The sequence below is a fragment of the Lampetra fluviatilis genome, chromosome 63 (assembly GCF_964198595.1).
Source record: "Lampetra fluviatilis chromosome 63, kcLamFluv1.1, whole genome shotgun sequence".
Lineage (NCBI taxonomy): Eukaryota > Metazoa > Chordata > Hyperoartia > Petromyzontiformes > Petromyzontidae > Lampetra > Lampetra fluviatilis.
This window is the reverse complement of record NC_136337.1, coordinates 5,148,518-5,174,404: the sequence shown is the minus strand read 5'-3', so window position 1 is coordinate 5,174,404 and position 25,887 is coordinate 5,148,518. Positions and strand designations below refer to the sequence as shown.

Here is a 25,887-nt window from a genome sequence, read left to right as displayed (position 1 = left end):
ATCCCCCGTGTAGCCTTAACAGACTGTAGGGGCAAGTGCTGTTAGCGAGCACCTATGAAGGCCGGAACGGTACACGAGGGGGTGGGGTGGCCGGCACCACGCCCGACCGCCTTTGTCTCCCCAGTGGCGATGTTTACTATACAACGCGCCAGCTACTCATTTCAGGCTGAGTTGACCTAGGGGAGGCCCCCAGGACCGGTTCAGATAAACGTCACTGGTGTTGGCCGTGAGCGGGAATCGAACCCGGGTGGCCAGGTTCATAGCGCGGCGCGCTAATCGCTACACTACCGCTCCCCACACACCGACACACCCAACCACACCCCCCCCAAAAAAAAATCGTCGTCCCAAAAGTCACTCTCCCCGACTCGGATTGTGCAAGCATGCCGCTAGGCACGAGTATAAAACCGCGGCGTGGCAAGAGATAGGAGCAGAAAAGGTCTGATTTCGTTGAGGACAGAAGCGAACGCACGTCGCTTAGACTCGTGGTTGTCGTCGTTGTTGTTGTCGCGGTCTGAGAATCGTCACGAATTGGACAGCGAACTGAGCGAGAGTGAGAATCCGTCGACATGTCAAGCGCCTACGGTCGCGTTGGTTTCCCGTCCTCGACCTCCACGTGGATGGACGGTGGGCGCTGGTCCGCGAGTCGCATCGCGGCTCGAACGGCGTTCGCGTCGGAGGGCACCGACGGCTCGGTACGGACACCCCCAGCGCGCACACAGCGGACGTGGACGCGGGGACACGTGGGGACACGTGGGGGACACGTGGGGCAAGCGGGGGGACACTCACGGAGACACGTGGGGACATGGGGGGACACGCGGGCACACGTGGACACGCAGAGACGCACACACGTGGACGCGCAGAGGCGCGGCCAAGTAGACAAGTGGACACGAGGACACGTGGGGCATGCGGGGACGACACGCGGGCAAAAGAGGGCACACGTGGGGACATGGGGGGACACGCGGGCACACGGGGACACGCAGAGACGCGGCCAAGTAGACAAGTGGACATGATGACACGTGGGCACAGGAACACGCGGACACGCAGAGGGACAGCGACGATGAGACGGGGGACACTGCATGGGACCCACAGTGGCGCGGACATGGAGACGCGCAGAGACGCACACACCGTGGGGACACGGGGACACGCAGAGACGCACACACACGTGGGGACAGGGGTACGAAAACGACTGGGAAAACGTGGACGCATCTGATTTGATCTTAAAATAATTCACGTAGCGCCTTGTGCAAGGCGCTTTACGCAGAAGTAGCAGCGGTGCACGTGAATGTAATGGTGGCGATGGCGTGAGTGAAATCGATGGGGGAAGCGATGGGGGGCAAATCCGTGATGCGTGAGTTCGGTGAAAGCGAAACTGATGACGGTAAATGATGACGAATGATTGATTAATGATTGAATGATTACTTAAATTATGATGAATAATTGAATGAATGATAAATGATTGAATGAATGATGATGATTGAATGATTGATGAATGATTCAATGATGAATTCAATGATGATGAATGATTTAATGAATGATAGATCATTGATTGAATCATGACGAATGATTGAATGATTGATGAATGATTCAATGTTGATTTAAATGATGAGGAATGATTTAATTAATGATAAATGATTGACTGAATAATGATGATGAATGAGTGAATGCTAGACGATTGAATTATTCATGAATTATTGAATGATGAATTAAATGAGTATGAATAATTGAATGAATGGGGGTTAATGAGTGATAGCCATATAATGAGCATATAAAGAGTGAACAGTAACAGTGGTGGTAATGGTTATTAAATTAACGGGGGGGGGGGGGGGGTCGTGGTGTGATCGAGGGGTAACAAGAAGTGAGTTTTGAGTGCGGAGCGGAAACTTAGTGAGTCAAGGCGCCCGGTTAATGTGCAGGGCGAAGTTTGTTCCAGTGAAAGGGGGCCGACGAAGAGAGAGAGGGAGGGAGAGGGAGAGAGCGACAGAGTGGATTGAGCACAAGGAGGAGGAGGAGCAGAGAGAGAGAGAGAGACGGCAAAGATTGAGAACGTCGAGACTTTTAACTTTTAAACAACTTTTATTGCCGCCAGCAGCGATTTCGATATAAAACACACAAAGTCACCAGCAAACAAATGAAAACAAACGCTACAAATCCACGCGCCGTGGCGCTAAAAGCACCGCGCACAACACGAAAGAAAAGCCACGTGGTGGTGGTGATTTTGGTGGTCATCGCGCACGCCACGGTGACGAGCGAGCGCTTCAGAAGGTGAACACCACGAGGGTGCCGTCCGCGCTGGTACAGAGAGGGGCTTGTCCGGCTCCCCAGCGTTCGAATAAGACGCGCTGTACATCACCGACATGTGTGTGGTAAGGGCGATAAGGCGACGCCCCGAGAGACATGTGGATGTCACGCGAAGGAGTTGAACCTGAGCAGGTGCAGTGGGGAGGTCGGAGGCGATTTCGAGGTGGCAGTGCCGCTCGATGGAGGGCAGCGGTCCATGTCACTTCGCTATGAAGAAGGGCCATCGCCCGAAACGTCGCCGATTACACTGGTCAACACACTTTTTTCTGGCATAAGCTATTCCAACGGTTTCAAGGTAATTTCGGGGTGCTGATTCCAAATCTGGCATCAGTTTTTGTTTATCACATCAGGTTTTTGAGATATCCAATATTGCATTTTCAATAAAAACTGCAGAAGAAAAATATTAAATAAATGTGGATATCTGCATAAAATGATATTATAAGCACACTATCCTAAAAATACAGCTCCATATTTTAACACTAAAGCAGTCACTGACTCGCAACAACTTGCAATCATAAGTGACAGAGTTAATTTCGGGTAAAATCAATGAAAATGGGGTATGCCGATAGCATAAAAATGAGATGTGATAGAGCAAATCTGAGATCAGATTTGGAATCAGCACCCTGAAATTAGTCTAGAACAGCTGCAAAAGTCCAGGCCAGAAAAAAAAACTTTTTTTTTTGTTGACCAGTGAATTATAGACACACATTTCTATAGCGTCGTTCGTTTTTAAGACCGCTGTGTTATTAACGAAATTTGTTAATATAACTGAAATTTATTTTTATTTTACCAGGTAAGGCCCACTGAGCTATGCAGCTCTTTTTATTAAATCCTTTATATTAAGTTCACTTGCTTGCTTGCTTAGGACCGTGCAAATCTTTCGGTCGTTTTTTAACCCACTTCCCGTGATCCAATCGAGCTGACATTTTGCACACAGACTCGTTGTGCGTGACAATGCATTTTCGTGAAAAATGTTACACTGTTTAGGGAAAAATAAATAAATATTTAATTACCTATTATTTAATGCTGCCAGACAATCATCTGACCCATAGGTGGCAGCCATCTCAAACCAGAGGACGAGAGGACTCTAGCCGCCCCGATGCCACGCATATAAAGGATTTATAGTGAAAAACTTAGTTTTTACGGGTTTACTTGTCATAAGTCACTCAGGGTAGCTGAACGAAGTGGCTCATCACGTGGACATTAACAGCAGACAAACACTCTGAACGCGTGATGACGCTGATTCTAAATGTGGAGAGAAAAAACCGGAGGACCCGGAGACAAATCCACGCGACCACAGGGAGAGAGAGAGACGCAGACTCCAAATACACTGCAGGCGTCAGGGTCGGGATCGAACCCACGACCTCCTGTACACCAGGCGAGGTAGTTAACATCTCCTAGCCACCGTGATGACGATGAGATAGAGACACGCAGACTCCAAATATAGAGCAGGCGTCAGGGTCGGGATCGAACCCACGACCTCCTGTACACCAGGCGAGGTAGTTAACATCTCTCAGGGGCTGTCCATAAATGACGTCACGGGATTTTGGACGATTTTTTGACCCCCTCCCCCCTCGTCACACGGCGTCACAAAAAGTCAGACCCCCCCTCTCAAATATGACGTCCCAAACCTCAAAACCATTTTTCCATTTTTAAAATAAAACATGCTTCAAATCGCTTTAAACCATTGTCATTGTCGTGCGTATTTAATGTGGCGCTGCACTCTGATATTGTAGGAGAAAACATTTATTAAAAAGTCTATTTAATTAAGTAGAACGTGTTGTCTATATTTATTTAAAGTTGCGCATTTTGATGTGACGTCACATTTCTCAAACACCCCCCCACCCCCCACCTCGTCACAAATGTCTGACCCCCCCCCCACCCTAGGTGCGTGACGTCATTTATGGACGGCCCCTCATGTCTCCGTTTACATTGTCTCGCTAGGTGGAGGCGGCAGGAGGCGCTTCGAGGGACACGTGGCCTCTGAAACCGTCCTGGCCCTGTAAGTTACCCGGCCCACCCCCCTCCCCCCCTCTGCAACGTACAAACCGATGCACCTCCTACACCGATGGCTCAGACAAACTGCGGTGGCGGTGGATAGTTAGGGTCTTGTGCCACGAAACCCCTGAGGCCCGAGGTCGACTTCTCCCGGAGCCGTCGAGCCGCGCGGGTTCACCCCGTATTCGTGCGCAGGGGAATTGAGATTTCAGGTTCAGTTTAACACGTGTAAGGCTTTCGATTTAAAACTTTCGTGACTGCAGGGATTCATCTTCTTGGTTCTTTCGGTAAAGTCACGTAGAAGGGAAGTAATAAAATAATAAAAATAAAACATAATAAAATAATTCTCACGACGTTTCGGCCACAACCCAAGCAGCCGTCCTCAGGTGAAGAACAAGTCTGTCGGGAAGACAGCGTCATTCAGAAGACAGCGTCATTCAGACGTTGTCTTCCCGACAGACTTGTTCTTCACCTGAGGACGGCTGCTTGCGTTGTGGCCGAAACGTCGTGAGAATTATTTTATTATGTTTTATTTTTGTTATTTTATTATTTCCCTTCTACGTGACTTTACCGAAAGAACCAAGAAGACGGTCTCGTGGATTTTTCTCGGGGTCCTTTGGGTTTTCCCTCCACATTTAGAATCAACATCGCAACGTTTAGAGTGTGTGGCTACTATGAATTTAGCAGGCGATGATAAGCCACTTCGTTGAGCTATTATTTGTGAAAGTCAGGTCGCTTCTGAAAAAGAGCTGGTACAACAACAACAACAACAAAACAACACAATTTAGTTTTTTCGTTTAGATAGTCACGATTGTTGTTTTCACAAATCCGTCGATTTGAATCGTTTTCTTTTTATCGACTCATTTTTTGTTAACAATCACCTTTCCATGGTGGGCCCCCGCTGGCATCCTGCAGGCGAGGGATCAGCCCAGCGATCCTCAGAAATATCATCATCATCATCGTCATCACCACCACAGTGTTACTTATGTAATAAGCCAAAACATCGGGTCGGAAATGTCAACCCAGTCACTGGATTCGGGCCAGACATGTCATGTTGGGTGCGGTTTGGTGGGGCCCGTGGTTTTTATTTTTATATCACGGTTGTTGAGACACGCACAGCGCGCCTGTATGTGTGCCCGTGCGTACGTTGAACTTTTTTCGCACCGTACGTAGCCAACCGTGCTGATCGGAGGTGCGAGACAAGGACAACAAGACTAAACACAAAAACCGCAGTTCTAAAGAAATGAGCTTTCAATCGAAAATAAAAAAAAAATGAAGGAAGGGCGTTCCAGACGGTCGCAGAAGCGCATCCTGAAATCGCGACGCCCGATAGAACCACACAGGGCCCCGCAGGGTTCCACAGGTCCCATAGGAATCCACAGATCCCATAGGGTTCCACAGATCCCATAGTGTCCCACAGATCCCATAGGGTTCCACAGGTCCCATAGGGTTCCACAGGTCCCATAGGGTTCCACAGGTCCCATAGGGTTCCACAGGTCCCATAGGGTTCCACAGGTCCCATAGGGTCCCACAGGTCCCATAGGGTTACACAGGTCCCATAGGGTTCCACAGGTCCCATAGGATTCCACAGGTCCCATAGGGTTCCACAGATCCCATAGGGTCCCACAGGTCCCATAGGGTTCCACAGGTCCCATAGGGTTCCACAGGTCCCATAGGGTTCCACAGGTCCCATAGGGTTCCACAAGTCCCATAGGGTTACACATGTCCCATAGGGTTCCACAGGTCCGATAGGGTTCCACAGGTCCCATAGGGTTCCACAGGTCCCATAGTATTACACAGGTCCCATAGGGTTCTACAAGCCCAACAGTGCCTCCCAAAGGACCCCACAGGGCCCCATATAGATCACACAGTCTCAGAGGTCGCAACCGGGTACCCGATAGCCGTACCCTACCCGATACCCGGCTACCCGTACCCGGCCAGGTACGGGTACGGGTAGCCGTTTGCGACCCTGGTGCGGCCTGGTACGGGTACGGGTAGACCGTGAGTCACTGGTGAGTCACCGTTTGTCACTCATTTAGGGTAGGGTACGGGTAGGGAACGGCTACCGGGTACGGGTACCCATTTGCGACTTTGGTGCGGCCGGGTACGGGTACGGGTAAGGAATCAAACCCCGTTTGCGACCTCTGCACAGGCTCCACTAAATTGGCTCAGTAGCAAGGGAACGTCCTAGGGGGGGGGGGGCGGGGTTCTTAGTATTATTAGATGTTCAATTCGGTCAAGAAGAGTCTTGACACAGGGACACGTGGAACTATTGGACCATCGCCCGGGCGAAAGAGAGAGAATGAGGGTTACGATTAGCCTGCCGCCCAACCAAGGCGGATTACTTATACATCTGTGTCTGTGCGTGCTTGTAATGCACGAAGGGTTGTAAATGATTAGTAATGCGATATGGATGACGGCTCCCATCATGCCGCCTATGATGCGGGGCGGGGTTGTTTTATAATAATAATAAATAAATTCGGTGAATTACTTTTATATATTGGCCTCTCTCAATCGCTGGAAGGCTGCCCAGGTGCTGTAGAGCCGACACTCCAAACGATTGCTGTACACCGGTCTGCACATTGGGATGGCAATGAGTGATGGGTGTTTGTTACACTCGACGTGGGAGGAAACTCGAGCCCCCTAGCGCATGCGAGGGTGCAATACTCTATCCCCGTCCACAAGAGGCAGATGGATCAAGACCGTATCCATGGAGTCAACATTGGGGGGGGGGGGGGGGGGGCAAATGTTTCAGGGTGTCTGGGGGTCCCAACCCAGAAGAAAACAATCTAAATTTTAAAACTAATTTCCTGCCTAAAATATTTTAAAATTCACTAACACATGGGATGTACTTTTCATTTATGTTTTACAATAATGTCTAATAGTCTTGGTTCTTTCGGTAAAGTCACGTAGAAGGGAAATAATACAATAATAAAAATAAAACATAATAAAATAATAAAAATAAAACATAATAAAATTATGAAAATAGAACATGATAAAATACAATTCTGCTTGCGTTGTGGCCGAAACGTCGTGAAAATTACATTTTATTATGTTTTATTTTTATTATTTTATTATTTCCCTTTTACGTGACTTTACCGAAAGAACCAAGAAGATGAATCCCTGCAGTCACGAAAGCTTTAAATCGAAATTTATGTCTAATAGTGTATTGTATTTACATTGCTCTGTTTTTACTTTTTTACCATTTCTTGTTTCATTGTATGTAATGGCAGAGATTAGGGATTCATAAAGTGCAACCATAACCACAATCATATAAACAGAAATCTATGCATTGATTTATATGAATACAAGTCCAGATATTGTGACCAAGGTTTAGCAAATTGTAGTTTTCATTTCCATAGCATAGCAACTTTTTTTTTTTAATATATAGCAATTTATTGGGAGGGCATGTGTCCCCCCCAATATATATTATAATTATATTATAATTACGGCCTTGAGATGGGTGATCAGTCCATTCGGCTCCTCCTCTATGCCCCACAGGAAGGGAGTTTCGCAAGAGCCGTGAGTGTTTTGGTCGATCACAAACGATGTCACGCAATTTTTGTCCCTGGGTACAAAGTGTTCTTTTTTAATTGCTTATGCCTCAAAAGAATATAAAACGGCTATTATTCCCCACGAACGTTGCTTTTGTGACCAGGATTTCACGTGAACGAAAGACACAAATGCACACCACGTTTTCTCATTAACAATAGGTACCTTTCGAAATATCTCTGTGCTAAGATGTTCTAACACCAAATAGATGTCCTAGATTTGAAGCTTTCGTGACTGCAAGGATTCATACTCTTAGTTTTTTTCGGTAAAGTCACGTAGGTAAAAATAAAAGTAAATAATAAATATTATAAAAATGATAATAGAAATAAAATATTATTCTTTTATTAAATAAATAATGAAATATTAATATGTATTTACTATTTAATTTCTATTCTTGATTCTTTCGGTAAAGTCACGTAGAAGGGAAATAATAAAATAATAAAAATATTAAACAATAAAGTCACGTAGAAGGGAAATAATAAAATAATATTAATATAAAAAATAGCAATATTATTTAATTATTTCCCTTCTACGTGACTTTACCGAAAGAACCAAGAATATGAATCCCTGCAGTCACGAAAGCTTAAAATCTAAATTAATTTCATTTCTATTATAATTTTTATCATTTTTATTATTTATTTTAATTTTTACCTAAGTGACTTTACCGAAAAAACCTAAGAGTACCAAATCGATGCCCTTTTCAAATCCTTTATATTAAGTTCACTTGCTTGCTTGCTTGCGCGCTTACGACCGTGCAAATCTTTCGGTCGTTTTTTAACCCACTTCCCGTGATCCAATCGAGCTGACATTTTCCACACAGACTCGTTGTGCGTGACAATTAATTTTCGTGAAAAAAAAATCCAAAATTTTACACTTTTTAGGAATTTTTTTTTTATATTTAATTACCAATTGCTTAATGGTGGCAGACAATCATCTGACCCATAGGTGGCAGCCATCTCAAGCCAGAGGACGAGAGGATTCTAGCCGCCACGCATATAAAGGATTTAGAGTGAAAAACTTTGTTTTTACGGGTTAATTTTTTTAACGCATCGAGTCTGCATTAATCACACGTGTTTGCGGTGAACATGCAAACAACATGCTATGATTTATATTCATTGTCTTTGAAACTGATTGGCCTACATCAGAGCCAGCCTTTTTCATGGCCTCGTCTCGCCAGTGTTAGACCAGCGATCGCCGAAAGGCGACCGGTACAAAGACAATGCACGCATCAGAACACGTAGAGCTTGGGATGAGCAGCATTATCATGGGAAACTTTTTGCCAAGCTGCAGACGACCTAGCTGTAGTAGACGTGGCGACAGTCCTGTCCTACCCATGAGAACGATTGCACCAACAGTAAACGCAACTTACGCATTGACTTTACGTTGCAATTACGAGTAGACAAACCCGGTGCTGTGCAACAGAGAATTAAACTAACCTAAACCAAACATCTTCTTGGTTCTTTCGGTAAAGTCACGTAGAAGGGAAATAATAAAATAATAAAAATAAAACATAATAAAATACAATTCTCACTGCGTTGTGGCTGAAACGTCGTGAGAAGCAGCCGACTGCTTGCGTTGTGGCCGAAACGTCGTGAGAATTGTGTTTTATTATGTTTGATTTTTATTATTATTTTATTATTTCCCTTCTACGTGACTTTACCGAAAGAACCAAGAAGATGAATCCCTGCAGTCACGAAAGCTTTAAATCGAAAACTAAACCAAACAATACATTTTTCGAAAGTTCGATTCAATTGGCAAAAAAAATTATAATAATTTTTTTAAAGTTGACCCACACACACGCACAGATAGCTCCGTAGCCCCGCGTAACCCCCACTCGGACACCAAGCAATGGTCACGTCACAGCCCGAGGGGGGGGGGGGGGGAGGAGGTCGGGGTGGACAGGAGCCCAGGCCAGCAGCCAGCCGGGGACACGCGAGGCGTGGATTATTTCTAACGGCCGTGTGCGAAATCACCGTCAGGGCACTTGCCCAGGATCGATTTGCCCGGCAGCGGCGACTCTCCCGGCGTAGAGAGGCGCCGCCACCTCGCGGTGCGGTCGGTGGACCAGCGGATCGCGGCCAACCGGGCGCGGCACCGCACGAGCGACTACGAGGTGGACAACCTCGTGCTGCGCCGCGGGGAACCCTTTGACCTGCAGCTCAAGCTAAACCGCCCCTACGACCCCAGAGAAGACAAGATTCGCCTGGAGCTGCAGATCGGTGAGTGGGTATTGGCGTGGGGTTGTGGGGGACGGGTAATTAATTTCCACGTTTTGTTATTCACATGACAAACTTTATGAATTGGCTGTGTCGGGTTGAGAAGGGTTAACGACACGTGGACATTTGCTTAAGCGTTCTTGCCGGCTCAACTGCCAAAGTCTGGCCTGAATTCCCAAATTTCCTGCTTAAATCCCAGAAATTCTGGCTTGAGCCCCCGAATTTCTGACTTCAACCACTGAAATGTTGGCCTTAAATCGAGAAATTATGGCTTTAACCCCTGAAATTATGGCCTTAATCTCAGAAATTATGGCTTTAACCCCTAAAATTATGGCCTTAAACCCAGAAATTATGGCTTTAACCCCTGAAATTTTGGCCTTAAACCCAGAAATTATGGCTTTAACCCTTGAAATTATGGCCTGACCCCACAAAATTCTGGCATCAACCTCTGGAACCGTGGCTTACATCCCCAAATTCTGACTTCTAACGGCGTCCCGTCGTCGCTGGGCAGGACGCTTCCCGCTGGAGAGCAGGGGCTCCCTTGTGGTGGTGGAGGTGAACAAATGTAAGACCGAGAGCCGCTTCGGTGCCACGGTGTTGTACTCCGGCGGCAAGAAGCTCACCATCTCCGTGAACCTGGCCCCCAACTGCATCGTGGGCCGGTTCGAGATGTACGTCGTGACCGAGTCGAACGGACGGCTGAACAGGACCGAGAGGGACCCCAATACGGACATCTATGTGCTCTTCAACCCGTGGTGCAGAGGTGGGTCCTCCCCTCCTACCATTCCCAGGGCCTCCATCGATGACTTTCGGTAACCTTCGGGGGGGGGGGGGGGTAGGGGTGTGTGGGTCTGCTTCACTTCCATCGAGGTCTCTCCTTGCGGCATCTCCTCTTGCAAACTGAGACCGCTTCCATCCCGAAGCTGTCTTGCGATTTTGTTTTGGTGGTGACACTGCTGGTGCTGTTGCTGCTGCTGCTGCTACAGCGCCGGCCGTAGTTTGTTGTCCTGCCCCCGCACATCCAATGAGCATGGTTGGCTACGTTCGGTGCGAAAGATTTGCAGATCAGCGAGGGCATGAGGGTAGGGGGATTTCTTTTTTTGGAGGGGGAGACATGGTAATAATAATAATGCTGTAATAAAGTCATTTTATATAGCGTCATTCATGCTGATTGTATCACACAGCGCTGTACATTAATTATGTACAAGAGCCAAATCACGTTAAGCGATTGGTGACCGCTAGCTGAGACCATCAGCTCGCTACATCCGAGAGCTGATGGTGTGATGAGAGCGCGGGGGGTGGTTGATTCGGGTAGGTCGGTGGGTTTGTTGGGTGGGTGAGTTGAGTGGGTTTGTTGGGTGGGTGAGTTGAGTGGTTGGGGTGGGTGGGTGTTGTGGGTTTGGTGGTTGGGGTGGGTGGTTGGGTAGGTGGGTTGGGCGGGGGGAGGGGTTGGTTTGGGTCGTTCTGGTGGGTCGGTTGGTTGATTGGGTGGGTGAGTTGAGTGGGTTGGGTGGGTGGGTGAGTTGAGTGGTTGGGGTGGGTGGGTGTTGTGGGTTTGGTGGTTGGGGTGGGTGGGTTGGGTGGTTGGGTAGGTGGATTGGGCGGGGGGAGGGGTTGGGTTGGGTCGTTCTGGTGGGTTGGTGGGTTGATTGGGTGGGTGAGTTGAGTGTGTTGGGTGGGTGGGTGAGTTGAGTGGTTGGGGTGGGTGGGGTGGGTGGGTGGTTTGGTTCGGTAGGTGGGTTGGGGCAGGGGGGAGGGGTTGGGTTGGGTGGTTCGGGGGGGGGGTCGGTATGTTTGTTGGGCGGGTGAGTTGAGTGGGTTTGGTGGATGGGTGAGTTGAGTGGTTGGGGTGGGCGGGGTGTTTTGGTGGAGGGGGCGATTGCGGAGTCGCCCGTCTCTCCGCGGGTTTCACTGACCGCGAACCCGTGCCGCCCGACGTGCCGCAGAGGACCAGGTGTTCATGCGCGACGAGTCGTGGAGGCGGGAGTACGTGCTCAACGACACGGGCTGCCTCTACCTGGGCACGAGCGAGCAGATCGTGACGCACCACTGGAACTTCGGGCAGGTGTGTGTGTGCGACCGTGGGTGAGACGAGGGGTTGGTGGGGCCACAGCTCGTTACGGCCTTCGACGCTAATGCCACCCGCGCCACCGCGATGGAGCGCAATTGTCCGCCGTTGCCGACATTCACGACCGCCGTAGTCAACCACCACCGTCACGGCCGCCGTTACCGCTACCGTTGGCACAATGAACACGGTTATCACCATCAAAGACAAAGATCCCACACGTAGCCTTGACAGAGTGTCGGGGCAAGTGCTGTTCGCGAGCAGCGGCCTTCAAGGCCGGCACTGTGTCACACGAGGGGGTGGGTGGCCATTACGCACGTACGGCCGCCTTAGTCTCCCAAGTGGCGATGTTGACACGTGGTGCCAGGTACTCATTTGAGGCTGAGTCGACCTTGGGGAGGCCCAGGACGGGTTTAAGATCAGCGTCACTGGTGTTGACCTTGAGCGGGTTATCAAACTCGGGTCGCTGGGTTCTTAGATAGCGCGCTAATCGCTCCACTACCGCTACCCATAACCACCACATATTCTTAGGTTTTTTTCGGTAAAGTCACGTAGGTAAAAAATTTAAATTAATAAAAGTAAAATAAAAATAAAAATCACGACGTTTCGGAGGCAACACAAGCTTCCGTCTTCAGGTGGAACCGTCACAGCACGATAGCTGTATCACTTGATATCACTTGATACAGCTATCGTGCTGTGACGGTTCCACCTGAAGACGGAAGCTTGTGTTGCCTCCGAAACGTCGTGATTTTTATTTTATTTTTATTTTACTTTTATTAATTTAAATTTTTTACCTACGTGACTTTACCGAAAAAACCTAAGAATATGAATCCTTGCAGTCACGAAAGCTTCAAATCCATAATCAGGGTCGTGATCGACCCTCCTGCATACCAGGCGAGGTGATGAACATCGATCGTTCGATGGCCACGTGCGTTTGTCGTTGCAGTTCGAGCGCGGAATCCTGGACGTCTGCCTCTCCCTCTTGGACAAGGGGGGCCTGGGAATGAGTTCCCGCGGGAGCCCCATCGCCGTGTCTCGCACCGCCTCTGCCATTGTGAGTTTGAACCACCCGTCACTGAAAAGCATCACCCCCGTCACTCAAATTAATCCCACTGGGATTTTTGCACACAGCGTTGGTGTACGGTGCTTTTTTCTGCAATATTTTTCCGTCTTTTCTTGGATTTTCTGTTTGCGCATAGTCACAGACTCTCTTTAAGATGTTTTCTTGTTCATGTTTTTGTTTTTTTGTTTTTTTGCGGTTGCACACGATTCAAGAGCCGGATGGCTCACAGGGCTACACCTAATACATGAATTTGAACTTGGACCACCCGTCACTCAAAATCATCTCCCCGTCACTCAAAAGAACCACCCGTCACCGTTACAGCCAACTGGAAAGGGCATTGCTCCCCCCAGGAATGGGCCGGTAAAGTGTCAAATAAAATCTCCGCTCGACAGCATCGAGATGGCAGGGAGGAAGCTCAGCACCACCAAACATGGAGGCCCCTCCAGGGCACCTTCATTCACGAGGGCATTTAGGCACCCCCCACCCCCTCTTTCTCCCCCTCTCTCCCCCATCTTCCCGCCCCCTCTCCCTCCCCCTCTTCCCTCCCCCCTCCCCCCCTCTCCCCCCCCCCGTCTCCCCCCCCCTCTTCCCGCCCCCTCTCCCTCCCCCCTCTTCTCCTCCCTCCCCCTCTCCCCCTCCTCTTCCTGCCCCCTCTTCCCCCACCCCCTCTTCCCCCCTCTTCCCCCCCTCTCCCTCCCCCCTCTTCCCCCCCCCCTCTTCCACCCCCTGTCCCCCCCCCCTGTTCCTCCCCCCTCTTCCCCCCCTCTTCCCCCACCTCCTCTTACCCATCTTTCCCCCCCCCCCCTCTTCCCGCCCCCTCTCCCTCCCCCTCTTCTCCTCCCTACCCCCCTCTCCCCCCCTCTCCCCCTCCTCTTCCCCCCTCTCCCCCCCCCTCTTCCCCCACTCTCCCTCCCCCCTCTTCCCCCCCTGTTCCTCCCCCTCTTCTACCCCCCTGTCCCCCCTCCTGCCCCCCCCCCCCCTGTTCCTCCCCCCTCTTCCCCCCTTCTTCCACCCCACTCCTCTTTCCGCCCGCTCCCTTTTGTCCCCTTCTCCTCCAGGGGTATGGGAGCTTGGGCAGACCCCAGAGGGTTGTAGAGTTGATCGACAGTTCTCTATTGCACTGTGAGCCGTCATAGCCAAAGAACCCACCCACCACCCACCCACCCACTCCCCCCCCGTGCTGATCCGTGTAGCCTGTGAACTCTAAACAGGCTGTCGGGGCAAGTGCTGTTAGCGAGCGGCACCTACGAAGGTGGCGGTGTGGCCAGCGGCGTTGAGCCCACCCCGGCCGCCTTGAAACAAGACCCGGAGAACCCGGAGGAAAATCCACACGACCGCGGGGAGAGAGAGAGACATGCAAACTCCAAATACACAGCAGGTGTCGTCAGGGTCAGGATCGAACACACGACCTCCTGTACACTAGGCGAGGTCGTTAACATTTCATAGCCACCGTGATGATGATGATGAGAGAGAGAGACACGCAAACTCCAAATATACAGCAGGCGTCGTCAGGGTCAGGATCGAACCCACGACCTCCTGCATATCAGGCGAGGTGGTTAATATCTCCTAGCCACCGTGATGATGATGATGATGATGAGATAGAGAGACGCAGACTCCAAATACACAGCAGGCGTCGTCAGGGTCGGGATCGAACCCACGACCTCCTGTACACCAGGCGAGGTCGTTAACATCTCCTAGCCACCGTGATGATGATGATGAGATAGAGACACGCAAACTCCAAATATACAGCAGGCGTCGTCAGAGTTGGGCTCGAACCCACGCCCTCCTGTACACCAGGCGAGGTCGTTAACATCTCCTCGCCACCCTGGCGCCCTGTCCGGCTACCCCCCGTCCCCTCTCCCCTGGACCAGGTGAACGCCAACGATGACCGCGGCGTGTTGAAGGGCCGCTGGTCGGGGCACTACAGGAACGGCGTTCCGCCCACCGCGTGGAACGGCAGCGTCGACATCCTCCTGCGCTACGGCCTCACGGGGCGTCCCGTCCGCTACGGCCAGTGCTGGGTGTTCTCCGGGCTGCTCGTCACCGGTGAGGCAGCGCCGGGCAACGCCCGATCGCCCGCTCGCCAACTCGGTCTGCTCACCAACTCACCCTGCTCACCGGCTCGCCCGCTCGCCCACTCGCTCACCAGCTCGCCCGATCACCAACTCGCTCACCAGCTCGCCCGCTCACCATCTCGCCCGCTCACCAGCTCGCCCGCTCACCATCTCGCCCGCTCACCAACTCGCTCGCTCACCAGCTCGCCCGCTCACCATCTCGCCCACTCACCAACTCGCTCCCTCACCAACTCGCTCACCATCTCGCCCGCTCACCAACTCGCTCACCATCTCGCCCGCTCACCATCTCGCCCGCTCACCATCTCGCCCACTCACCAACTCGCCCGCTCACCAACTCGCTCACCATCTCGCCCGCTCACCATCTCGCCCGCTCGCAAAGGCCACTCGGAAATTGCTGCTGGCATGATGGCAGCCATGGCAGATTAGGAGCATCTCTTTTTTTACGCCTTTGATGAGGCACTGAATGTGGAAACCGGCCCAGGCTTTGTGCCAATGCTGCTGAAATTTGGTGCACACCCAGAAAGGATGGCCGTTTGGCTGATGGGATGTGTCAAATCGCAATTTTCTATTTACGTGGAGGGATGATGTATGGGAGGGAGGTGGGATTTGTCTGCTTATTTGTTTTAGTCTGGCACAGTGTGGTGTGGTGTGGCGTGGTGTGGCGTGGTGTGGTCTGGAGTGGTGTGGTCTGGAGTGGTGTGGTCTGGTGTGGTGTGGTCTGGTGTGGCGTGGTGTGGCTTGGTGTGGCGTGGTGTGGTCTGGAGTGGTGTGGCATGGCGTGGTGTGGTCTGGTGTGGCGTGGTGTGGCTTGGTGTGGCGTGGTGTGGTCTGGAGTGGTGTAGCATGCTGTGGTCTCGCCTGGCGTGGTGTGGTGTTTCTATATTGATCTTCTTTCGCAGCGTACGTAGCCAACCCGTGCTAATCAGAGGTCGTGGCGTGGTGCGTTGTTGCAGTTCTTCGCTGTCTGGGCATCCCGTGTCGCAGCATCTCCAACTTCTCGTCGATGCACGACCAAAATGCGAATCTGACCATGGACACTTACTTGGACCAGGACATGTGGCCCATCGACTCGCTGAACCACGACTCCATCTGGTGAGTCGAGCCACAGGGAGTGGGGCTGTAGACTCCCAAGGTCACGTGTCAAGTTTTGTTCATTTATTTGACCCGGGCATCACCGGAATGACCTACAGCGAAAGTTTGAGCGATGAAGCGATTGAAAACACAAAATTCCGCGCAAAAACCAACAATGTTGTGATTTTTCTCCAGCTCGTCACGGTACCCATTCTTTGTTATGGCCGAGCCGACCTAGGGGTTGCCCGAACCAGGCGGTGAATCTGTGTCCCTTTGTACACCGCCACTACAGCTGGTCACGGTACAGTACTCATTATTTGTTATGGCTGAGCCGACCTAGGGGTTGCCCGAACCAGGTGGTGAATCTGTGTTCCTTTGTCCACCGCCACTACCGCTGGTCACGGTACAGTACTCATTCTTTGTTATGGCTGAGCCGACCTAGGGGTTGCCCGAACCAGGCGGTGAATCTGTGTCCCTTTGTACACCGCCACTGCCGCTGGTCACGGTACAGTACTCATTCTTTGTTATGGCTGAGCCGACCTAGGGGTTGCCCGAACCAGGCGGTGAATCTGTGTCCCTTTGTCCACCGCCACTACCGCTGGTCACGGTACAGTACTCATTCTTTGTTATGGCTGAGCTGACCTAGGGGTGGCCCGAACCAAGGGCGCGGCGTAATGCTGCCCTCTTTGTCCACCGCTTACTCCATCTGTTGGCCGTTCATTGTGAGGGCTGAGCGGGGGGGGGGGGTTGGGGCCGGAGTCAGGGTTGGGGGCAATGCCTTGTGCCCGCCGGTGATGCAAAAAAAAAACTAAACAAAAATATAAAATCAAAACAAAACCAAAAAAAAATAAGAAAAAAACAAGCTAAACTAAACAAAACAAAAACGAAAAAAAACTTAAGCTAAACAAAAAACAAATATTAAACAAAAACTAAAACAAAAAAAATTAAATGATAATTGTTTTTTTACCCTTCTATCTGGCAACAAAACTGACACCTTTTTTACAAGCAGTCATGTTTGCATAGACCACAATACCTGCAGTCATAATGCAAACAAAAACACAACTCTGATAATGTATGCACTGTCCTTGAAGTTGATTGGTCCACACCCGAGACAGCTTTCCTTAGAGCCTAGTCTCCATTGGTGTTGGACCAGATGACGCCAAAAGGCGCACAACTCAAAAACAGCGCACTCTCAGAGTATTGAGAGCTCGGGGTAAGCATTTACACTATGAGACATCTGCCAGATAGAAGGTTATAAAAAAAACAATTATCATATTTTTTTACTGGCAAATGAGGTTCCAATGGTGAAAAAAAAAATAAACTAAAACAAAAAACTCAAACACAAAACCCCGTCTCGCGCCCGCATCTCAGGAACTTCCACGTGTGGAACGAGGCGTGGATGGCGAGGCCCGATCTGCCGGTCGACAACGACGGCTGGCAGGTCGTGGACGCGACGCCGCAGGAGCAGAGCGACGGTACGCGCACTTCCACCCCCACCCCCCCCCACCGTTCGTTCGTTCTTTGTTCGTTCTTCGTTCATTCATTCGGACGCTTGCGTTCGCAACGCTCGTTTTGGGTGTTAGCTCGCTCGCTGGTTTGCTTGTCCATCCGTTTAATTGCTCGGTCGTTCGCTCATCAGTTAGTCCGTCGAATTCATTCCTACTCGTTCAGTTAGTCGTTAAGTCATTCATTAAATTATTCATTCGTTCGCTCATCAGTAAAAAAACTCTATTCATTCCTACTCATTCAGTCAGTTGTTAAGTCATTATTTGTATTTTTCATTCATTCGCTCATCAGTTCATTTATTCGTCTATTCATTCTTACTCATTCAGTTAGTCGTTACGTCATTCATTTTATTCATTCGTTCGCTCATCAGTTAGTCCGTCTAATTCATTCCTACTCGTTCAGTTAGTCGTTAAGTCATTCATTTAATTATTCATTCGTTTGCTCATCAGTAAAAAAAAAAATCGTCTATTCATTCCTATTCATTCAGTTAGTCATTAAGTCAATAATTTTATTCTTTATTCATTCGCTCATCAGTTAGTCCTCTATTCATTCTTACTCATTCAGTTAGTCGTTAGGTCATTCATTTAATTATTAATTCGTTTGCTCATAAGTTAGTTAATCCATCTATTCATTCTTACTCATTCAGTTAGTCGTTAAGTCATTCATTTTATTCATTCATTCGCTCATCAATTAGTCGTCTATTCATTCTTACTCATTCAGTTAGTCGTTAAGTCATTCATTTTATTCATTCATTCGTTCGCTCATCAGGCGTCTATTCATTCTTAGTTAGTCATTCATTCTGCGCGACGAACCTGGCGACCTGAGTTCGATTCCCGCTCACGGCCAACTCCAGTGACGATTATCTGAACCGGTCCCGGGCCTCCCCTAGGTCGATTCGGCCTGAAATAGTGCGATGTGTAAACATCACCACTATGGAGACAAAGGCGGCCGGGCGTGGTGCTGGCCACCCACCACCTCGTGTGCCACCGTGCCGACCTTCATAGGTGCTCGCTAACAGCACTTGCCCCAACAGTCTGTTAAGGCTACACGGGGGGTCTTTGTCTTTGTGTGCCTCCATGCAGGCCTCATGCAGTGCGGGCCCGCACCGCAGGTGGCGGTCAAGAACGGTCACGTGCACATCAAGCACGACACCCCCTTCGTCTTCGCAGAGGTGTGTGTCTGTGTGTGTGTGTCTGTGTGTGTCTGTGTGTGTGTTTGTGTGTGTGTGTCTGTGTGTCTGTATGTGTGTGTGTCTGTGTGTGTCTGTGTGTGTGTGTCTGTGTGTTTGTTTGTGTCTGTGTGTGTGTCTCGTGTGCCACAGTGCCGACCTTCATAGGTGCTCGCTAACAGCACTTGTCCCAACAGTCTGTTGAGGCTATACACGGGGGAGCGGAATCTTTGTCCTCATGCGTCTGTGCGTGATAACATTAAATTACCTTCAAACAAAAAAAAACTACAGTTTTTTTTGTTACGTTTAATCAAACCACGCATTTATATTTACGCGTTCGTACCCAACGCCAAAAACAACAACGACCAACCTCGACGCGGGCTAAACTCCCGTCGCTCCGCGCGCGGGCCAGGTCAACGGCGACCGCGTGTACTGGGTCTGGGGCAAGGACTGGAGGTTCCACAAGGTGTACACCGACACGTCTGTCATCGGCAAGGACATCAGCACCAAGGCGGTGGGCAGCATGCGGCGCGAGGACATCACCCTGCAGTACAAGTTCCCCGAGGGTACGTGGCCAACGCGAGTTCGGAAAAAAATAACCGATTTTTTTTGACCACGCTCGAGGAACACCGGGACACATCTTCTTGGTTCTTTCGGTAAAGTCACGTAGAAGGGAAGTAATGAAATAATAAAAATAAAACATAATAAAATAATTCTCACAACCACTATATTATTTTATTATGTTTAATTTTCATTATTTTATTACTTCCTTTTACGTGACTTTACCGAAAGAACCAAGAAGATGAATCCCTGCAGTCACGAAAGCTTTAAATCGAAACTGGGACACTTATTACTTTTTTTATATTATAACCACCGAACGATGTCCTGTAGCTGCCACCACTTCCTCTTGGGCTGTTGGTTCGTCCGTGGTTTAGAGAGTCGCTTGGCTCGATCAGCCGAGATGATAACACTGATGCACGGCCGAAAGTTCGTTCGTTTTGTGTTTGTTTATTCCTCGAGGCAAGGGTCTCCTACAAAGCCGTAGTGCGGCTCTTGTTCAGAAGCGACATGGTAGCTGAACGGAGGTGGCTTATTGCCGTCGCCGCGTGGAAATTTCAAGGAGCGGCCAAACGCAATCTGAACACCGGTGACGTCGATTCGAAACGTGAAAGGGGGAAAGCGAAAACCCGGAGGTCCCAGATGATAAACACAACTCCACGTGACCACGGAGAGAGAGAGAGAGAGACGGAGACTCCAAATATACAGCAGCAGGCGTCAGGGTCGGGATCGAACTCACGACTTCCTGCATACCAGGCGAGGTGGTTAACATCTCCTAGCCACCGTGATGATGATGAGAGAGAGACACGCAAACTCCAAATATACAGCAGCAGGCGTCGTCAGGGTCGGGATCGAACCCACGACTTCCTGCATACCAGGCGAGGTGGTTATTATCTCCTAGCCACCGTGATGATGATGAGAGAGACACGCAAACTCCAAATATACAGCAGCAGGCGTCAGGGTCGGGATCGAACCCACGACTTCCTGCACACCAGGCGAGGTGGTTAACATCTCCTAGCCACCGTGATGGTGATGATGATGAGATAAGAGACACACAAACTCCAAATATGCAGCAGCAGACGTCGTCAGGGTCGGGATCGAACGCACGACCTATGTACACCAGGCGAGGTGGTTAACATCTCCTAGCCACCGTGATGGTGATGATGATGAGATAAGAGACACACAAACTCCAAATATGCAGCAGCAGACGTCGTCAGGGTCGGGATCGAACGCACGACCTATGTACACCAGGCGAGGTGGTTAACATCTCCTAGCCACCGTGATGATGATGAGAGAGAGATACGCAAACTCCAAATATACAGCAGCAGGCGTCGTCAGGGTCGGGATCGAACCCACGACTTCCTGCATACCAGGCGAGGTGGTTATTATCTCCTAGCCACCGTGATGATGATGAGAGAGACACGCAAACTCCAAATATACAGCAGCAGGCGTCAGGGTCGGGATCGAACCCACGACTTCCTGCACACCAGGCGAGGTGGTTATTATCTCCTAGCCACCGTGATGATGATGAGAGAGACACCCAAACTCCAAATATGCAGCAGCAGACGTCGTCAGGGTCGGGATCGAACGCACGACCTATGTACACCAGGCGAGGTGGTTAACATCTCCTAGCCACCGTGATGATGATGATGAGAAAGAGGCACAACAACTCCAAATATACAGCAGCAGGCGTCAGGGTTCGCGAACCTCCTGTGTGTAGTTGTCCCGCGGGGTCAGCGGGTTCATCCTTTCCTTCCCTCCTACCGCCCCCCCCCCCCTTCCCCCAAGGATCGAATAAGGAACGCGAAACGATGGCGCGTGCCATGGCGGGAGGCATAGACTTCGTTGCCTACTCCCCGTCGACACCTGCGGACGACGCGCTGCGCGGGCTGTCCGTGGCGTCCCGAGCGTCTACTCCGGCCGACGACTTCGTCGCCGAGAGACGTGGACGCGACCCCGAGGCCGTGACCCTCTCGTTCGCCATCGGCGACGCGGCGGTGGGCGGCGACTTCGCGGTGAAGGTCCTCGTCGCGAACAATGAAGGGGCCGCCGCCGCCGCCGTCGTCACCGTGACGGTTCACGTGCAGGGAGACTTCGCCTCCTACACGGGAGCCACGCGGCGGCGATTCAAGAGGGACACGGCTACAGCCGTGCTCAAGGCCGGCGAGGGTGAGTGGGAGGGGGTGACTAGGGGGGGGGGGTGTGATGGTGAATGGAGGGGAGGGGTGACGATGGTGGACGGGGGGGGTGATGATGGTGAATGGAGGGGAGGGGTGATGATGGTGAACGGGGGGGGGGTGACGATGGTGAATGGAGGGGAGGGGTGATGATGGTCAACGGGGGGGGGGGGGTGAACGAGGGGGTGATGATGGTGAACGGAGGGGGGGTGACAAGGGTGAGTGGGGGAGGGGTGACGATGGTGAACGGGGGGTGACGATGGTGAGCGGGGGGAGGGGTGACGATTCCCTCTCACGGCCACCACCACCACCAACAGTGACTATCCGTACCGGTCCTGGGCCTCCCCTCGGTCGACTCAGCCTCAACTGAGTCCCCGGTGCGCTGTGCGGTAAACATCACCCCTGGGGAGACAAAGGCGGCCGGGCATGATGATGCCCTCCCCCCACCCCCGCCCCACCCTTTCCCCTTCATAGGTGCCACTCGCGTAACAGCACTTGCCCCAGAACGCTTGAAGGCTATACCGGCGGTGGGGGGCTGAATCTTTGTGTATGCGCGTGCTGTGCACAGCCGGTGAGTTGGAGTTCCCGGTGTTGGTGAGCGACTACCTGCTCCACCTCAGCGAGCACGGCACCATGAACTTCACGGCGTCCGCGCGGGTGGAGGAGACTGGGAACATGGTCACGAAAGTTCGCGTCGTCAGCTTGCGCGTGCCCACGATCGACATCGCTGTGAGTGGCGTCTCGCTCGCTCGCTCGCTCACACACTCACTCGGTCACTCGGTCAGACACACAGTCACTCACACACACACACACTCGCTTGCTCACACAGTCACTCACACACTCACTCACTCACTCACACAGACACACAGTCACTCACACACTCACTCGTCACTCACACAGACACAGTCACTCACACACATACTCACTCACACAGACACACAGTCACTCACACACTCACTCGGTCACTCACACAGACACACAGTCACTCACACACTCACTCGGTCACTCACACAGTCACTCACACACTCACTCACTCACACAGACACACAGTCACTCACACACTCACTCAGTCACTCACACAGACACACAGTCACTCACACACACTCACTCGCTCGCTCACACAGTCACTCACACACTCACTCACTCACACAGACACACAATCACTCACACACTCACTCACTCACACAGACACACAGTCACTCACACACTCGGTCACTCACACAGACACACAGTCACTCACACACTCACTCCGTCACTCACACACAGACACCCACACACACACTCGGTCACTCACCCACACACTCACTCGGTTACTTACACTCGCTCGCTCACACACACACACACTCACTCGGTCAATCACACAGACACACACCCACACACATGCTCGCTCGCTCACCCACATACTCACTCCGTCACTCACACACAGACACCCACACACACACTCGGTCACTCACCCACACACTCACTCGCTGGCTCGCTCACCCACACACTCACCCACACACTGACTCCGTCACTCACACACAGACACCCACACACACGCTCGCTCGCTCGCTCACACACTCACTCGGTCACTCACACACACAGACACACACCCACACACACACTCGGTCACTCACCCAAAGGGCACAATCGCCCACACACACGCTCGCTCCCTCGGACACACATTCACACACTCGGCCACACACTCACATACACGCTCACACAAAAGCTACTTGGGCAACAACAATTGGCGTTTTGCCCCCAACTCCTTGGGGTCTAAAGCCGGACCCAAAGAGGTGGCCAACGTGTAAGTCGGATGCAAGTTGCACCGTAGAACTTGCAGATGCAGACACGTGGCGGCGGGCACCCAACGGGGCTCCCTGCACCGTGTGTCGTGACGATGCTGACGACGATGATGATGATGACGACGATGATGATGACGACGATGATGATGATGACGATGATGATGATGACGATGATGACGACGATAATGATGATGACGATGTTGACGATGACGATGATGACGACAATGACGACGACGATGCAGACGATGACGATGATGATGACGATGATGACGACGACGACGATGATGATGATGACGATGATGATGATGATGACGATGATGATGATGACGATGATGACGACGATAATGATGATGACGATGTAGACGACGACGATGATGATGACGATGATGACGACGACGACGATGATGATAATGATGATGACGACGATGGTGATGATGATGACGACGATGATGATGATGACGACGACGATGATGACGACGATGATGATGACGACGATGATGATGATGACGATGATGATGATGATGATGACGATGTAGAAGATGACGATGATGACGACAATGATGACGACGACGATGATGATGATGACGACGATGATGATGACGACGATGGTGATGATGATGACGACGATGATGATGATGACGATGATGATGACGACGATGATGATGATGACGATGATGATGATGACGATGATGACGACAATGATGACGACGATGATGATGATGATGACGACGATGATGATGACGATGATGACGACGATGATGATGATGACGATGATGACGACGCTGATAACGGTGGTGTTTCGTGGTCGCCGTCCCCGTCGTGGTGGTGGTTGTTGCTGTTGTCGCTCCACTGCAGGCGAGTGAGGAGGAGGCCCGAGTGGGCACGGAGATGTCTGCCAAGCTGACGTTCAAGAACCCCCTCCCCGTGCCCCTCACCGACGTATCCTTCAACATGGAAGGCTCTGGACTCCTCATGCCCACGGTCAAAACTTTCCGGTATGTGCCAACACCCCCCCCCCCACCCACATCCCCCCCAACCCCCCCCACCCGCCCATCCCCCTCACTCCCCCCCACACCCCCAACACCCCCTCCCCCCAATCCCCCCACCCACATCCCCCCCACCCGCCCATTCCCCCCACCCCCATCCCCCCCAACCCCCCCCCCACCCGCCCATCCCCCTCACTCCCCCCCACACCCCCAACACCCCCTCCCCCCAATCCCCCCACCCACATCCCCCCCACCCGCCCATTCCCCCCACCCCCCCAACACCCCAACACCCCCCAACCCCCAATCCTCCCAACCCCCCCAACTCCCCCAACCCCCCAGCCTCTTACCCCCAACCCCCCCACCCGCCCATTCCCCCCACACCCCCAACCCCCCCCCACCCCCATACCCCCCCATTCCCCCCAAATCTCCCAACCCCCCACCCTCATACTCCCCACCCCCCCATGTCCCCCCACGCATCGACTTAGACACACACGCAGACATCGACCCACACACACAAACACATCGACTTAGACACACACACACATCGACTTACACACACACACATATATGGACTCACACACACAGACATCTACTTTCGATACACACACATGAAGTTACACACACACACATCGACTTACACACACACATATATGAACTCACACATACACAGACATCCACTTTCGATACACACACATGAAGTTACACACACACACATCGACTTACACACACACACATATATGGACTCACACACACACAGACATCCACTTTCGATACACACACATGAAGTTACACACACACAAATCGACTTACACACATACAGCGACTCACGCACACACACACATACGTAGACTCTCACACACACATCGACCTAAAGCTCTTCTTCCGTCTCCCCGCATCTCTGCCCGGTGTCCATCTCTGCCCCCCCCCCCCCCCACAGCCCCCATCTCCGTCTCTTCCATCTCATCACATCTCACGAATTCTAACGTGCCGCGCGGCGCGCGCGTGAATCCCCACAGAGACATCGACGCGGGCGAGAGCGTCTCTCTCAGCCAGAGCTTCACGCCCACCAAGGCTGGCGAGCGGACGCTGATGGTCAGTCTCCAGTGCAAGGAGCTGTTCCTCGTCACCGGCACGCTGGAGCTCGTCGTGAGCGGGCGTGCGGTGGCAGCCGACCAAGCGCTTTGATTCCGCGCCGCGTCCTGGCAGCGCTGACCTGGGACGAATTCCAAGATCTCGCACCCCACCGCACCCAATTCACAGCTCATGGTAGCGATACATTAACCACCTCGCCTGGTCTTCTTGGTTCTTTCGGTAAAGTCACGTGGAAGGGAAATAATAAAATAATAAAATAAAACAATAAAATTATTCTC

At 51.4% G+C, this 25,887-nt stretch overlaps 1 protein-coding gene across 1 annotated transcript; it reads left to right on the top strand.

Annotated features, from left to right (window-relative positions):
• The first annotated feature begins 566 nt into the window (after window positions 1-566).
• On the top strand, window positions 567-25,887 carry LOC144951773 (coagulation factor XIII A chain-like). Its single transcript, XM_078882139.1, has 15 exons — window positions 567-692; window positions 4,243-4,300; window positions 9,828-10,067; window positions 10,576-10,827; window positions 12,011-12,129; window positions 13,076-13,183; window positions 15,064-15,238; window positions 16,221-16,359; window positions 17,710-17,813; window positions 18,927-19,015; window positions 19,425-19,578; window positions 21,359-21,739; window positions 22,316-22,485; window positions 24,399-24,526; window positions 25,534-25,887. Exons 1-15 carry the CDS (start codon window positions 567-569, stop codon window positions 25,700-25,702), a joined length of 2,412 nt encoding a protein of 803 aa, XP_078738265.1. The 3' UTR covers window positions 25,703-25,887.

What these genes read in the sequence shown, in the direction of transcription:
- LOC144951773 (XM_078882139.1), top strand. Translation starts at nt 567, where the DNA reads ATGTCAAGCGCCTACGGTCGCGTTGGTTTCCCGTCCTCGACCTCCACG. An exon ending in CGGAGGGCACCGACGGCTCG is followed by an intron (nt 693 to 4,242) that starts GTACGGACACCC and finishes TTGTCTCGCTAG; the next exon opens with GTGGAGGCGGCAGGAGGCGC. An exon ending in TCTGAAACCGTCCTGGCCCT is followed by an intron (nt 4,301 to 9,827) that starts GTAAGTTACCCG and finishes AATCACCGTCAG; the next exon opens with GGCACTTGCCCAGGATCGAT.